Raw genomic sequence first — 16,906 nt, forward strand, 5'->3', positions numbered from 1 at the left:
AAAGGTCTGAGCTGTCTCTCTGAGATTCCCTCATTCCCTGTGGATCTCCCATGTATATATGAAATATACATGCTAATAAGCCTCCGCTTGCTTTTTTGGGGGTTCATCTGTCTTTTATTATAGGAACCCCAGCCAATGAAGCTAAGATGGGTGGAAGAAAAGATTACATTTTTCTCCGCTGTAGTAGCATTATTCTAGCAATAGCATTCTTTTTTTTTTTTTTGTAGATTTTCTGTTGAATATACACACACACACACACACACACACACACAGAGCAATGTAAAAAGAAAGAAGTGTGGGGAGTCCTGATGAAATTTTAAGTCCCAGAGATACCTAAATATGTTGAGAAGTTGTCTTTAAACATTTTTTTCCCACATTTATTCTCATATTTTTGATATTTTTTTCTTCTGAGATACCATTTCTAGATTGTTTTCTCTACATTTTCTTGCAAGTCCGAGAGAGTAGGCTGGTTAGTAGTGTGTCCAATGCACTCTCTCTGTCCTGGTCAGTAAAGAAATGTAGAAATAGAGAGGGATGTGAGAGTCACGCTACACAGAGATGGAAACACAGATATGAGGTAAATAAAAACACGTGAAAACCCAGCATTTCTGGAACTCTCACCTACTCCTGTGCCGATATTCATCCTTCAGCTCTGCCTCCATTCTTCCCTTCTTTTCTCATGCTATGGGGTCTGCTTTGGAAATGTTATCTACTTTCATTCTTCCAAAGTCAAGCTTCTAGCTTTGGTTGGAACTGCAGACCCATTTACTCATTCAGCAAATACTTTCTAAACACATGGATAGTCACTGAGAATACCGTGGTTCACCAACATGGCCGTGGCCCCTGCTCTCACGAACCTGCGGCCTGATGGGGAGAATGGGCACTAATATGACAATCACTCTAATGGGTTTCTGATGAAGAATTGAGGAAAGCGCACCAAAGAAAGGGAAGCGGGATTCTCTAAATTTATGCTGTAAAAGAATCTGGCGTATCTTGGGATGAGAGGTAGAAAACCGATGCATTCTGGAAAGTATGATCCCCTTGCAGTCTGGAGAGAAGTAGAGGTTGATTGTTGAGGGGGGTGGAGTGTAGGGACACCACGGTCTGAACAGAGATGGGGGTGCGTGCAGAATGCCTCTTGCAGCAGGAATCAGGCACGTTCAAGGAAGTAAACACGGGAGAAAGTGGCACAAGACAAGAATGAAGGCAGGCAGGCAGGGGCTGGGAGATGATGGTAGATGCTTTATTCTTTTAATAACAGCAATAGGATGCTGTTGAAAGCACTTGAGGGAGGTGGGGAAGTGGGTATGACATGTTTTGTGTTTGTAAAATTATCACATTGTCTTACCAAACTATACTCCCTATTTTTTATTTTTAAATTTTACTTTAAGTTCTTGGATACATGTGCAGGTCTGTTACATAGGTATACATGTGCCATGGTGGTTTGCTGCACCTGTCAACCCATCTAAGTTTTAAGCCCTGCATGCATGAAGTATTTGTCCTAATGCTCTCCCTCCTCTTGCCCCCACCCCCCAAGAGGCCCCCGTGTGTGTCGTTCCCCTCCCTGTGTCCATGTGATCTCATTGTACAACTCCCACTTATGAGAACATGTATGTGGTGGTTGGTTTTCTGTTCCTCTTTTAGTTTGCTGAGAATGATGGCTTCCAGCTTCATCCATGTCCCTGTAAAGGACAGGAACCCATTCTTTTTTATGGTTGCATAGTATTCCGTGGTATATACGTGCCACATTTTGTATATCCAGTGTATCATTGATGGGCACGAGATATCCTCCTAACATGTGATCCAGCAATTGCACTCTTCGGTATTTATCCAAAGGAGTTGAAAACTTGTGTTCACAGAAAAACCTGCACGTGGACATTTATAGAAGCTTTAATCATAATTGCTAATTTTATTCCAGCTTTATTCATCATTGCTCAAACTTGGAGGCAACGAAGAAACCAAAATGTTCTTCACTAGGTGAGTGGATAAATAACCTGTGATATATCCAAACAATGGCATATTCTTTAGCACTGAAAGGAAGTGAGCTGTCAAGCCATGAAAAGACACGTAGGGAACTTTAAACATGCACGGCTACACAAAAGAGGCCCATCGGAAAAGACTAAATACCGTAAGCTTCCAACTAAAGGACATTCTGAAATACTGTAAGCTTCCAACTAAAGGACATTCCGAAAAAGGCCAGACTATGGAGTGAAAATATTCGTGGTTCTCAGGTGTTGGGAAGAGGGAGAGATGATAAGGTGAACACGGAGATTTTTAGGATTTTAGTGCAACTGCTCTGTACGATGCTATCATGGTGGACACATGTCATGACATATTTGTTCAAACCCATAGAACCAGCACCAAGACAGAGCCCTCATGTAAACTGTGGACTCTGGGTGACAATATGTCAATGTAGGTCCTTCCATTATTACAAATGCTCCTTCTGGGCAGGAGTGTTGTTAGTGGGGGAGGCTGTGCACGTGGGGGAAGGGAAGGCATATAGAAGGACTCTCTGCACCTTTCCCTCAATTTTTCTGTGGACGTGAAACTGCCTAAAAGATAAAGTGTGTTTTTAAAAAATAAAGGAAAAAAAGGAAACAAAAAGTCCTCAGAAAAATCAAAGGAGAAAATGATCACACTGGGTGCTTCAGGTCAAAATGGAAGAACAAGGGCTGTATTTACCATCCCACCTGATGACTTTTTTCTCACTGCTTTTCAGCATTATTTTTGGAGTCTAGTCAGTGCAATAAGGCAAGTTGAAATATATAAAATGCACCCTTATTAGAAAATAAGATTTAAAACTATCTGTATCTGCAGGTGACATGATCACCTGTGTGGAAAATCTGCTGAAATCACAAAAAGCCACTAAAACTAATAATAATAAATTACTTACTAATAAGTGAGTTTGGAAAGTTTGCAAGATACAAGCTAAACACATAAGCAATATTTATTTCTTCATACACTGGCAAAGAAATAATTGGAAATGGAAATTTACAAAGCAATCTTATTTATAGCACATCAAAACATGAAATCCTTCAGACTAAATCTGACAAAAGATGTGTAAGATCTATACACTGAAAAGCAGGCAGTGATGCTGAGATAAATTAAAGAACTAAATAAATGAAGTGATATACTCTGTTCATGGATCAGCAGGCTCAATATTGTTAAGATGTCAGTTCTGCGCTTGTGGATCAGAGGTTTAATGCAATTCCAATCAAAATCCCAGCATGATTTTATTTTTATTTTTATTTTCAGTAGAAATGAACTAGCGGATTCCAAAATATGTCCGGAAATTTAAAGAACCCAAAAGAGCTAAGGCAACTTGGAAAAAAACGGTGGAGGACTTACCTGAACTATAAAGATAGTGTGGTATTGCTATAATAAGAGAAAACTGGGTTAATGAAACCTCCTAGAGGGTCTAGTAATAATCTCACAAACACGTTACATATACATAGTGGATTTTTGAATAAAGGTTCAGAGACATTAAATTAGAGAAAGGACGATAATGATGATAGAAGGATTAAATACCGTAGGCCAAAAAGAGAAAAAAGAGCTCCTGTTAAATATCTTCACATTGTTGGTGTCACTCATGCAATTCAATTCACATTTTGTGGGTCTAAAAGTTGAACAGACTTCTTCATTCTCTTTCCCCAATTCACTCCACAGAGATGCTGGTGTCTTTCAGTGGAACTTGGAAGTTTGCTATTCTTCTTAAAATGACTCTCTTAGATCCTGTTTATGCAAGAAGTTGTGGAACTGTAACTTACAAATACTGTTCTAAACCTTGGAATCACACGTTCCCCTTTTTCTCTACTTATCGTTTCTAATCAGTTTCCCATTTCCTCTTTCTTCTTCATATTTACACTGCATTCCTTTTAGTTCAGGCTCTTGTTACCCCACTTGATCTCTTGATGTGGTCACCTGAATGTCCTTCGTGTTCCAGCCTCCTGGAATCCTTCCTTCATGACCCTGCAGAACTGCCCTCCAGACCCGCAGGTGTGACCCGGAATCAAGGATCTCAAAGCCGAGTGGGATCTGAAAGGCTATCTAGACCAATCCTCCATTACAGACGTAAACCTTTTGATGACTTCACTTCAGAGCCCAAAATATTTGCACTGCAGGCAGAATCACCGAAATCACTTAATGTGATGTTCAGCTTTCCCGTGGTATTTTCCTCTCTGCATCTCCCTACTTTCGGTCAGCCATTTCTCACTCATGACACCGAACCCTTCGTTCACATCACATTATTGTTCTTCTCCACACACACTTATTTGTTTTCTGCCTGGGTTTTTTGTTACATTATTCCCTCTACTGGAAATACCATTTTGAAAGATCTGACTACAGAATTTTAACGTATTCCTCAGAATGACTCACATATCACATATTCGACCAAATGGCTGCAGATTCTGTCACCTCCTCTCTTATCCTACGGCAACCTGGAGAACGTTCTTCTCTTAGCCAATAGGATTTATCATGGTCCTTCTTTATCTCAACAATAGTTTAGCAGGACTGAGAACTGGGAAGTAGATTTTTTCTCCCAGGGGTGAGAACTGTCTTAGTTTAGCAGCTCTCCCTGGGTCTCCATTCTGGTTGTAGAAAAGCAGCCCATAGGGCACGGTGGGGAGGAGAAGAAGAGGAACTAAGCTGTGTTACATGAAGATGGACAGTTGTGACCCTAACTCCGGGGTTGGGAGTTGAGGCCCCTAGGAAGGAGAAGCTGTAAGGATGAAGACGAGGCATAAAAAGTGATGGAGGCCGGGTGCGGTGACTCACGCCTGTAATCCCAGCACATTGGGAAGCCAACGTGGATGAATCACGAGGTCAAGAGTTCAAGACCAGTCTGACCAATATTGTGAACCCCTGTCTCTACCAAAAATACAAAAATTAGCTGGGTGTGGTGGCACATACCTGTAGTCCAGCTACTCGGGAGGCTGAGGCAGGAGAATCACTTGAACCCGGGAGATGGAGGTTGCAGTGAGACAAGATCATGACACTGCACTCCAGCCTGAGTGACAGAGACTTCATCTCAGGAAAAAAAAAAAAAAAAAAAGTGATGCATAGTAACAAGACTGCCCGAGGAGAAGAGGCAATCAGCAACCTTCTCCAGGGTGGGATGGCTGAAGACCCTTTAAGAACAAAGGTGTCTACTTTCCTTCTTTAGGATGCTCTATCGTGATTTAATGAACCCTCCCAATCTACTGTATTCAGTATTTGGCATGAGTCCATTTAGGGGAATTCTAGAAAACATAGCTGGCTGTTATCAGGTTAATGTAGATTGGGAGGTAGGGAAAAACCCCAGGAGACACGTAGGAAGGACAATACGTGAAAACAGAAGAAACTTGGAGTCAGTTCACCCTTCAAACAAAATCCAGTTTCCAGAAGACATTGTGAGGGCTGCTGGGTCTTCCTCGCCTGCAGATGGGGGATTCCAGATAATTATTATACTTGAATCTCACAGGATGGGGTGATCACCACCTGCTCTCAAATGGGATGAGTTACAATATCTTCTATCGGGAGGCGGTAAATAAGAGGTTAGGTACACGTCTGTAGTCATCACAATTTTGTCAAGATTGCTATTTTTACTTCCATGTCATAGATGGGGAGCCTGATGCTTGTGGAAATGATTTGCTCAGGGTCTCACCATTAAAAGTGGCAGAGGAAAGATTCCAACATGTTTTAAAAGCTGCAAACTGAGCTGACTCCCATCCATGCTGTCATACCGACTTTGAGATTTCAATCCTCCTGAAGGCAGGAAACTTATTCCATTTGCTTTTATACCCTCCATAACACTAGTGAGCAAGTTTTGCTCAAAGTAACATGGAATATTTTGCTGACTCAAGGGGAAAAAGTAAGAGACTTAAATGACACCATCACAAGTCAACCTTCAAGGAACAGAGACATATTTAGCATTAGCTGTCTCAGTCAAATCAACATAGACATGCACGTTTATCCTTTACATGGCAGTAAGACAACAAACACAATTGAAAAAATGAGCCAAGTGTAAAAAATGTGTCACAAAGGGATGGATTTAGACAGGAGAGCAGTGAAGTAGGTTATAAAATGGTCAGCATAATCCATTTTAATGAATTATTAGCTGAAACATGCAAAGCATTTAGGATTTCTGGGAGAAGTGTACAAACACGCCAAATGTTTGTCCGACATTTTCTTCACTGCTGCCGTCTTTCCACAGGGCTGGAGATGATGTTAACCAACGGCCTTGGGAGGAGAGATTGCAGCTGAGCCCACACCCTCTCAAACTCCTTCAGACTGTTTGTTTTTGTAGACTTTACCATTAACAACAAATCCTAAGATTTACTCAATCAGTACAGCAGTCGTTGGCCCGAGTTCAAATTTCTGATTCGAAGGAATCTGCACTCTGCCTGCCAGGATCGACTATTAATGGCTTCGTCCATAGAGGAGCTGTGTCTTTGCTCACTATGGAACAGTATTGAGGCTTCGAAAGGGGTATTTTGCTGGTCACCTCCTTGGTCATCCTTCTGCTCACCAAGAGCAGATACTGTTCTCAGCCCCTTACATTTACAAGGTCGTTTAATTCTCACATAGCCCTTTCAGATAGATGCGACTATTACCCCCCTTTTACAGAGGAGGAAACCGAGAGGCAGAGGACATAGGTGAATTGTCCCAGATCACAGAGCTGGCTATGGAGCTGGGACTTGCACCCGGCCAGCCTGGCTCCAGAGTTCACTGCCCTCCTCCTGTACAGCACGTGTGACCTGCAGTAATCACCGCCCAAACAGGCAGGCACTGCGGATAGCCAAGCACACCTCTTCCGACTTCAGCACAGAGGACGGTTCGTTTTCATTCTGGTGTTCAGCTCAGGACTGTTTTTATCACAAGGACGCACCACCCAGAAAGCTCAGTCATGTGCCGTTACCTTCTACGGTCATGGTTTTCTACTTTTTGGCCCCATTTTCCTGAGGACTTGGCCTGCTGGGACGTGAATGATGCGTTACTACTGTAGAGACAGAGGTTCAGGTCTAGTGGCACAAACAGCGACGGATCCCATGGAAATGCGGGCGTGGCCCCTCCATCCCAACAGCCTGCATGGCTGCTCCATTCTGCTCCCATCACACACATCCCCACACAGCCAAGCCCCTTCTCCTTTCCCCCACTGGATTCATCAAATCAAACCTCGCTGTCCTTGGCAAATGTACCATTAATTTACTTACTGCCCAGTAAAAAAGCACACTTCCAGTTAACATGACACCCCCGCTACGATAGAACAGCCTTAATTCAGACATGACGCAGAGGAACAGAGGGAGGAGGGGTCGAGGACCATCCTGGAATCGGCAGCTGTTTTCTGGGGGAAAGCCTCCGTCCCCCCTGAGCCCGACACTTGTGCCACACTATCCCCATGGTGTCTGAAAGCTCCATGAAGACAGGCTCACTCTGACCCCTTCACACCCACAACGCCAAAGAGGAGCAGGTGTTCAGGAAAAGTCTCCTGCTAGGGCTGAAGACAGGAATGATTCCTCGTGGTGCCCAGAATGTCAGGAGAAAAGGCACCATGTGGACACCTTCCAGGTGAATTCTGGAATGACTCTGCCGAATGCCAGTCCTTTTTCAGAACAAAACCAATACCGGAAAACATGTGTCGCCAGCAGAGAGATGGTCCTTTTGACGGCTTACAAACACACCTACGTTACGCTGAATTTATCTCAAGCCACCCTCTCTGTGCTAATGTAAAAAGTCTCCTTTATTAACCAGTAGCCTTTTTCATCTGGTGCTTTTTAACAAGCAAGACGGTCCTGTAACACTCAGGCATTGTTGAAAACGTCAAATGGAAGCCTAGAATCCTCTTCCGTGCAGCTTCACTGCAAAGTATTTTGACGTGAGCCAAATCGTGCTATTCCTACATCTCCACAGGAAACTCAAGGCTTCATCAAGGAAACGCAGCATCATTTCTGCTAGGCACAGAAATTGGTGGGGTGGGCATGGGGTTGAGGGAACATTACATAGAAAGCAACCCCGATAATCACCTGCATGAGAGCCACACTGGCCGGCAAGCCCTGGTCTGCTCAGTCTCTGCACAATCACAGACTTGAGACCTGGAGGGCAGACACCTGGCACTGCTGACCACCCCAAGGTCATGGCCTCTGCCCCTTCTCTGCTGCTCATCAGTTCCAAGCTTCTGGCAACATCGCCTGCTGCCCCCACTGCCTCATCGACTCTTCGTGAAAAGCAAATGTTGCCAGGATAGCTTATGAGTACATTTGCCAGGAAAGCAGCTCCGATTGATGCTGAAACCCCGTTCTCACACCCCTGGCAGCTCCCTTGCCCCCGATGTGTACATGCTTGCAGCTCTGACCTTGCTCAGTGTCCACACAGGCTCTGTCCCCTGGAGAGCCAAAGGCAGACTCAATGTTGAGTCAGAAATACACAAAGAGGGTGAAGGTTACGAACTGTCTGCCTGCCCCTCAAAACACAGGTTGAAATCCTCACCCTCAATGTGATGCTGTCAGGAGGTCTTTGGGAGGTGATGAGTTCCCGAGGCTGGAGACCCTTGAATGGGATTTGTGCCTCAGAAAGGGGCCCAGCAAATCCCTCACCCTCCCATTGTGTCAGGGCCAGAGAGAAGGTGTGTGCCAACCAGGAAGGAGCCCACACCAGAATCCACCCGTGCGGCACCCTGATCCTGCCTTCCAGCCGCTAGAACTGTGAGAAACAAATTCCTGTTTTTCATAAGCCACTCAGTCAATGGTGTTTCGTTACAGCAGCCTGAGCTGCCTGAGATGACGATGCTCACTGCCCTACAGAAACGGCTACTCCCCTCTCCCAGAAAGAGGGGTTTAATTAAAATCCCTGTCTCTCCTCGCGGCCACCACAGATCTCACTCCCCACTCCAAAAGCCAGCAGTTGCTAGGATGAAAGGAAACAGAGGATTGTTTTAGACCAGCCCCTCCATATCGATCTGAAGCCTATAACTTTGCCCACTTCCACGGTGGCCGTGTCACTGCATTGCCCATGTCAGCTGTGTGTCTGCACTGGGTCCCAGGCTCTGCACAGACTCTTCTAGCTGCCCATCCAGCACAGCCATTTCCCCTTCTGCTTTGGAGGCTGTCCTTCGATATCGAACTCCCACCTTTCTGCAACCCAAGGCCTTCTGATCCAGACATTCGGGGTGAGCTCAGCCATGTACTGGAGTCCTTGACTCAGGTAACCCAGGCCCAAGGCGTTGGCACCAACGATCTACTGGCTGTGGGGTCTGCGCAGCCACTAGCTGTCCCAGCCACACCAGGGCCTGGGAGGGGAGGCAGAGGAACCTGTGAAGCTGCCAACAGCCATATGGGGACAGGGGCCCCTGGGATGAGGAGGATGCCATGGAAGGAAATTCAGAGAAAGAAAGAGCCCCAAGGCTGGACGGGTCATGCCCAAAGCCTACACTGCTGAATTTTCCAGGTTTCTGAACTCAATCGCTGACCCACAGAGCACATGTTTCCTGAGTGCTGACCCCGCGTGGCATTGGATACGGCAATAAAGTAGGACCCCCACCCACCCCTTCCCCGACACATACACAGGCCTGGGCACCCAGTTGGCACCGTGAGCCAGGGAAGGGGGCCATTTCAGACGGACAGTGGGTGCAGCCGTGCCAAAGCCCAGCAGTCACCTGCACTGCCACAGCCAGGCTGAGTCCAGATCAGCCGCACAGAAACCTGACCCTCTCAAGGGCACGCCTGAGCTCATTAGGGACAGACACCGTCTCCTGCTGATCTCCAACACTTTCTCTGCATGTCTAGTTACAAACGGACGACGCAGTCTCGGAAGCACAGCTGTGACTCTGGAGACAGATCCCAGGCCTCCCCCTGCTCCTCTCCGTGGTGCCATTGATGGGTAGGGGCCGGTATGGCCGCGAGGCCGCATACCCACCGCCACCATGCCACGGAGACACGGGCCTTCGACGGTTACTTCTGCCAAGGAACCCTGCTGCGTCTTGGAGCACACCATGGTGGGCGGGAAGCTCCACCCGGAGAAACAGCGATGCTTCTCCCCAGAGCCAACGGAGGGCACTCCCCGCCCTGCATGCAGCAGATTACTTACATTCTGGAAAACATCTGAGTTAGTGGAGAACAGTAAAATGAAAAGGTCACGCTAGAAAGTTTAGAAGGTTGTGTGGAGTCTCAGGAGGTCTAAAGATTTCTGAACCAAGACTGCTGCGAGCAACGAGCTTACAGGGAAAGTTTCCACACGGGCCTTCAACAAGCAACGCTCAGCAGGGAGGAGCCCCGTTCTGGGCAGAACCTCAGAACCAGAACATCGGACACCACAAAGTCACAACAGAGCCAACAGCAACTGAAATACAGCGCTCTCCTAAGATGTGTGCGTCACCTGCAGAAAGGCACCACACATTAAGATGGGGGAAGAGAAGGATAAGGTTAGAAACAAATTTGAAATAATTTCTGCATACGTAAAATTTCTACATCCACTGGCTTTCTTTCTGGGAGTAACAACTTTTACAGGAGATGCACATCCCCGTTGGAAGGAGTTTGGGTTTTCCGTGGGCAGAGTCAAGGGCTCTCCAAGAAATGTGAACCTTTTCTCACTCACTGAGCCGCGTGCCCTGAGGCCGTCCTGGCCTGTCTGAGCACCTCCCTGGCTCTGCCTCCAGCCAGCTCCTTCCAGCACTCACCCCGCTGCTCCCAGAGCCTGCACTGGCCCAGGATCTCCTCTTCTGCTGCTGTCAATCTTCCACTTTAGGGCAAATAAGTTGGAAACTAGAAAGTTATAAGACCCCTTGGCTTTTTAAAAATTTGTCTTCTCAGAAAACAAAGAATACTAATTCTACTTCCATGGTTTAATATGTTGCCCACACCTGCATGTTCATGGATATGTGTTTTTATATATATTTTAATCAGTACTTATAAAAGCATGCACTGTTGGCTACATTCAGTTCAATTACATTTGATGTAAGAAGTTTTAATTTCAGTGAATTCAGGCACTCAAAATTTAAGCCCTCTGACATCTATTAATCAAATGGAAAAATGACAGGTAGATATTACAAAAATCAAGAGAATTGTTTAATATAAATCCTGGACTTTTAGATATTTCCACAAATGTAATGTATACATTAGTACATGACCTTGAGCATTTTCACAACTCTTTGAACTAAAATTCTATTCTTAACTTTTATAGGTAAATCGACATCCATATGTGATTTTAAGCAGCTCAAACATCAGCTCTTAAAAACAACCAGAAATCCTGCGGGCAAATCCCACCAAGCAGCAAATAACGGAACTGTACCCAACAACCCAGGTACCTCCCCTGAGGCATCTGGAACTTGAGGATTACGAGCAGCCTTTGGTTTCTGAGGCACCCGAGAGTGGGGACTCCAACTCCCCAAGTCTAGGAAGGCCTCAGCGATAAGGAAAACTGGTCAAAAAGTCATCCCTGCCGGCCCCCTGCCATGGGCTACCCCCTGCCGGCCCTCAGCCACGTGCTTGCAGATCTCACTTCCTCTCTGTCCCGCAAAGCCTGACTCCTGATTCCAGCCCTGCCGCTTACTGGGATGTGGCCATGGACGTCAACTGCACCTGTAAGGAGAGAAGCCTGTCAGGATACAGGATCCTGGCCATCCTGGCAGCTCTCAAGCTGATACTGTAACTTTGTAGTGAGTTACTTAATGCAAAGGTTTAACTTTGAAAAATTTAGATGTGTGTATTCTAACGGAAATTCTGAATGTAGAACACAGGCCACACCCTCACACAGATGTTGTCTGGCCAGCACTCTTTTGTCTTTTCAATAGACGTTTTTAAAAGCAGTTTTTGGTTCATAGCAAAATCAAGAGGAAAGTACAGAGAGTCCTCACCTATCTCCTTTCCCAGCACAGGCACAGCCTCCATCATTCTCCTGCCCTCATGAGACCAGCATGTCTGTATGACGACAGACCCGCATCAACACGGCACCACCACCCACAGTCCACAGCTCACACGAGGACTCGGCCTGCTGCTGCTCACTCTGTGGGTTTCACAGACGTGGAACGGCATGGATCCCCCATGAAAGCCCCACCTGGAGTTGTTTCCCACCTTCCATATCCCCTATGCTCCTACCATTCATTTCTCCCTTCCCCAACCCCTGGCAGCCACTGATTGTTTGACTGTCTCCACAGCTTTGCCTTTTCCAGACTGTGCTGTGGTTGGACTCAGACAGCAGGCAGCCTTTCCAGATTGGAGTTTCACTTAGCAACATGCGCTTAAGATCCTTCCTTGTCTTCATGGCTTAGGGGTCCAGTTCTTTTTAGCGCTGAATAATATCCCAGTATCTGACATACCACAGTTTATCCATTCACCTGCTGAAGGGCATCTTGGTTGCTTTCTAGTTTTGGCAATTATAAAGCTGCTGTCAACGTCTGTGTGCACATTTCCGCATGGAAGTAACTTTCAGCTCCTCCGAGTAAACGTCCAGGACTGTGATTGCTCCTGTGGTCGGAGAGCTTAGTTCCACGGAAAACCGCCACGCTGCCTCCTACAGCAGCTGCCCCACTTCCTCCAGTGATGAGTGAGGGTCCTGATGCCTACACACCCACCAGCACGCGGCGGTGTCGGAGTTCGGGTTTTGGCCAGGCCGATGGGTGCACAGTAACGCCTCGCCCTATGACATAAGACGCGGGCCATGTTTCCACGTGTAGATTTGCCATCTGTGTATCTTCTTTGTTGGGGTATCTGTCCAGGTCTTTGGTCCATTTTTAATCAGGTTGTTCATTTTCTTGTTGAGTTTTGAGAGTTCCTTGCACGGTTTGGATAACAGCCTTTCTCAGATGAGTCTTTTACAGATGCGTTCTCCCCGTCTGTGGCCTGCCCTCTCATGCTCCTGAGACACTATGTTTTTTAGTTTGAAAAACACTTTAGACAGAAGATGGACCTCCCAGCCCACCACTGTTCTCAGTTTGGCCGTGGTCACCACCCTCCCAGCCCTGGTTCCCACCTTTCCACCATCTGCTGGTCCTATGGGTGTCAACCCATACTGAGTCCCTAACATATCTCCAATGATGGCAACGTCAAAGCAGGCCGTTTGCAGGTAGAAAGGAGCTGATGGAGGCCGGAGCAGAGTGTGAAGGCCAGCGGATTCATCCCTCGGGGACCGGCAGGCCTCTCAGATATCCCCCTGGGTCACATCCCAAATGAAGTACCTGCTTTGGCCGTGGGCAGGAAGCAGGACCTGGCCCAGATCTCAGCATATTTGACCTGGCACGGCATTTACAGGTGAGCCTCCATAACCGGAAACTCGACTCTCTGGGGAGAATGCATTTTCATTATCAAGGCTTTTAGGCTTTTAATTAAGAAACCAAAGAGCAGTGACTGGAGTGAGGATGCAGGGACTCTGGGTGACCCACACGCTCGTTTCCACCTGGCACGAAGGACCCTGGAGTGAGGGTACAGTGCCTGCTCTGAGTCACCAGCACACTCATCATTTCTACATAAAGAACCCTGTGAGTCTGTCCCAGGACTTTTTAGCCTAGACCTAAAAATTCACAGCTTTGGAAACCTTCATCATTTTAGGAACCTGACAGGTGGGCCAGGGGGATCTCACAGAGTGAGGTGCTGTCTATGGGGTCAGCAAAATGCAGCTGGGGCTTCCCGCAAGCACTTCAGGGAGGCCGTGCACTGGCCCTAGGCTGGTTCCGCCTCCTATCCTCGGTTCTCATGCCCAGCCGTGAGGGGAGCCCCCCGCTTCAGGAGCGGTCCCTGGCTCCAGGCCCTAACGTCCATGTCCAGGCCCCTGGTAGGGCAGCTTCTACCCCAGGGAGGCTGGAACTGGAGACAGCCTGGAGCTCTAGGCAATCCTGGCAACCACATGCTTCCCGAAGTGGCTGCAGACAAACTCCTGCTTCCAAAACCTGGCACGGTCTGTGTGAGGCCTGGAACGCGGGAGGCGCGATTACCCTCTCATGGTTATCAAGTCATAGTCTCTTAGACCTATGTGTGACTGGAAGTATACACATTATGGAAGTGTATATAAATGTGAATACAGATATGCTTATTTTCCTTTTATATACCTTACATATATGTGTATACGTGCATACGTATAAAACATGGAAGAAAAAACCATACTTAAGATTTCAAATCTCAGTCACAAAGATCTCAGAAGCAAATTATTATTCTTAAATTCTAAACAAAGATGTAACATTTTACATTCTTACAAAACGTTCTCTATTAGCATTTTATTTTAAAAACTAAGAATGCATTGCACTCTCTCAATTTCGATTTTTAACTCAGCTCACAAAGGCCCCTGTACAAAGGCCTCTGTACCTCGGCAAGAATGGCGGTGGTCACACCTGTGGCCATTTATCCTCTCGACATCTAGCTCCTCTTCCTGAGGCAACAGCACCTCTGAAGTCACAGCCTGGCCTCCCAACTCTCCCCCGTCCCGGGCTTCTTGGCATTTTGCTCTGCTGCACACACCTCAGCAAATACTGCTGATTAGCCAGAATCACCCAGAAATCTCTTAACCTTGATTCTGGCTGCTTTTGTAATTTGTAATATCTGTACTTCTGGTGTGATTTGAGAAACAACAAATTTTAAAATTAGAGAAGATGTGGTTTTTATTCTCTCCTTTCTGCTTGCAACCTTGAAAATTCAAGTAGCAGCAAGGGTTTGTTGAAAGTAACTTCCACCAAATAGAACCTATTACAAAGGTACTACAGAGTGTCAAATAACCACATAGATGTAAAATAGACATGCAGACACAGATATAAAATCCAATGGTTAAACCAAATTGAGAAATGCTTGCCAGTTTGATAGGACTTCTAAAACTTGACATAAATGTTGGCTGAGGGATACAAGATGTTATGAGATGAGTGAGATGCTTGGCCTAGAACCACAGGCTCTCTCCTCTTTACAGCAGAAAATCCATAAGGAAGTCAAATCTGAAAGAACCAGGTACCGTTGAATGGCATACTCAGCCATCCTTCCCCATTCCTGGGCCAGCTGCGGTGAGTGCAGCCAGTCGTTCAGCAACATCCATCATCCATCCTCCAGGCCATGGCTACACTTTACTCCCAGGCTCCCTGTCATTATGTAGATTAGGTAAATCAGGGCCACTCTCACCTTAAGCCTCCCCTGCCAGCATGGCAATCGCCCAGTCCCAACCACGGCAAGGACAGCCATGTCCCTGGGAACGCAGAGCAGGGGTCGGGAAGAAACCTGGATCTCTGAATACCTCATGGAGCAGTCACCAGCCTGGAACATCCTCCCTGATGGCTTTGCAAGAGAGAAGAACTCCTTGGTTCCTCAAGCTACAATACTGCAGAGTCTCAGGTCACAGCATCCTTATCTACCCTCGTCAGGAACCGTTCATGCTCATCAAGACATGAGAACAAAACTGCAGTGGCACAGTCACACTCGACACAGACCACCTGCTGCTCACATTCATCATATTAACACCAAAAGGCCACCTTGGTGGATATCCTGGATGTGGACACTTGGCGGCTTTTTGCTGGAGACGCGCTTTGTGCATTTATCGCACGACCATCTTGGCCTCAGGAGGGGCTGTGCAGATGGCAGCTGTGCACGTCACAGGGAGTCTCACTTGCTGGACTCTCAGCCAGCTCCCACTATCAGTGCCCGCAGAGTCCTCTCCTCCGGGAGCACGTGCTTGGACGCCACAGTGGCCTGTGGATCCACACAACAGCACTGTGTGCCCCAGGAGCTTAGAAAGTACCACTGCATCAATGCCTCCACAGGTGAGGCCGGGGGCAGAAGCCAACCTCAAGCAGTTACGGTCCTCCGTGGGGCTGGCGTCCAGGCAGGAAGGCGGCTCAGCGGCTCTCCTCTCACTGTGAAACTTCCTAGGTCCCCACATGAACAGAACCCTAAATAACACGCAACAAACAACAGGAACGAGAATACGACCAGCAGCTTCCGAGATGAGCAAGCTGGACTGATCATGAGACACCTGACGGTGATGGTGCCAGAGCCCCTCCCGGTAACCTGTGAGGACAGCGCTGCCAGCATCTCCCTAAAACCAGCCCAAGTCAAGTTAGACTTGAGGCTTTCCAGGAGTGGGTAGATCCATTCAATCCCACAGTCTGAACCTTCCAGGCCGTGTCTCATGGCCCTCATCTCACATATGGGAACCCGGACGCTGCACCATAAACGCAGCCCCAAGCCCTCGTTCCTTCTTCAACACCACACACCAGCACAGTGAACACTTAGGATCTGGGCATTCACATAAAATACTGCTTAACTAAAACTTCTGATTTAGAACATGTTTAATTCCTACTCACAGAGCTCAAAGTGTTCTGTCCTAGGAGGCGGTAGCTGTAACTAAGCATGAGAGAAGAAGGGATCAGAGTGGTGCCAAGTATTAAATATTCCTCTAAATCTATTCACCAGGTTGCCATGCTATTGTCACCTGCTTCATTTTCTGTCCTTAAAAGACAAAATAGTTACTTTTCAAAATAGACAACCTGTTTTACTGATGCTTAGCTATAAAGTAGCGAGCTATGTATCCAAAAGGGAGATATGGGAAAACAGAAAATGTTCACAAGCGATCGGGGTTGGGGGGCAGTTGCAGCAGCACCTGGCTCTGTTGCGCTGTGAGCCAGCCACGTGGGCTGGACAGCTCACTTAGCCACTGAAATTACATCATCGAAGATTTTGTTTCAGTTACTTGGATAAATTCTCCCTCTTGCTATGAAGAGTAAGGTTTGAGGGGTTTTTTTGTGTTTTTTTTTTTTTTTTGACTTGGAGTCTCGCTATGTCACCCAGGCCGGAGTGCAGTATTACAATCATGGCTCATCGCGGCCTTGACCTTCTGCCTCAAGCAATCCTCCCGCCTCAGCCTTCCAAGCAGCTGGGACCCAAAGGCGAGTTTGATTTCTTTGCTAACGAATTCCTAATTCACCTCGCAGTGGGCCCTGTCAAGGCCATATGCCCGGACATCCACCTTG

The 16,906-nt window shown here is 46.9% G+C and overlaps 1 protein-coding gene across 8 annotated transcripts in view; it reads left to right on the forward strand.

Annotated features, from left to right (window-relative positions):
• LOC139363033 (disco-interacting protein 2 homolog C-like) overlaps positions 1 to 16,906 on the forward strand; it is a 114,889-nt gene that overhangs the window by 78,663 nt on the left and 19,320 nt on the right. Inside the window, exon 4 of one of the 8 annotated variants that reach the window (XM_071095916.1) lies at positions 15,698 to 15,849. The exons of 5 other annotated variants lie outside the window; for them this stretch is intronic. In XM_071095916.1, coding sequence (XP_070952017.1) covers positions 15,698 to 15,834 — 137 coding nt within the window. In that variant the 3' untranslated portion in view covers positions 15,835 to 15,849. Of the gene's footprint in view, positions 1 to 412; positions 4,940 to 6,190; positions 7,548 to 15,697; positions 15,850 to 16,906 lie in introns of those variants that run through there. 2 more of the 8 variants (XM_071095919.1, XM_071095918.1) reach the window with 2 other exon arrangements.

The sequence above is a fragment of the Macaca nemestrina genome, chromosome 4, assembly GCF_043159975.1.
Source record: "Macaca nemestrina isolate mMacNem1 chromosome 4, mMacNem.hap1, whole genome shotgun sequence".
Lineage (NCBI taxonomy): Eukaryota > Metazoa > Chordata > Mammalia > Primates > Cercopithecidae > Macaca > Macaca nemestrina.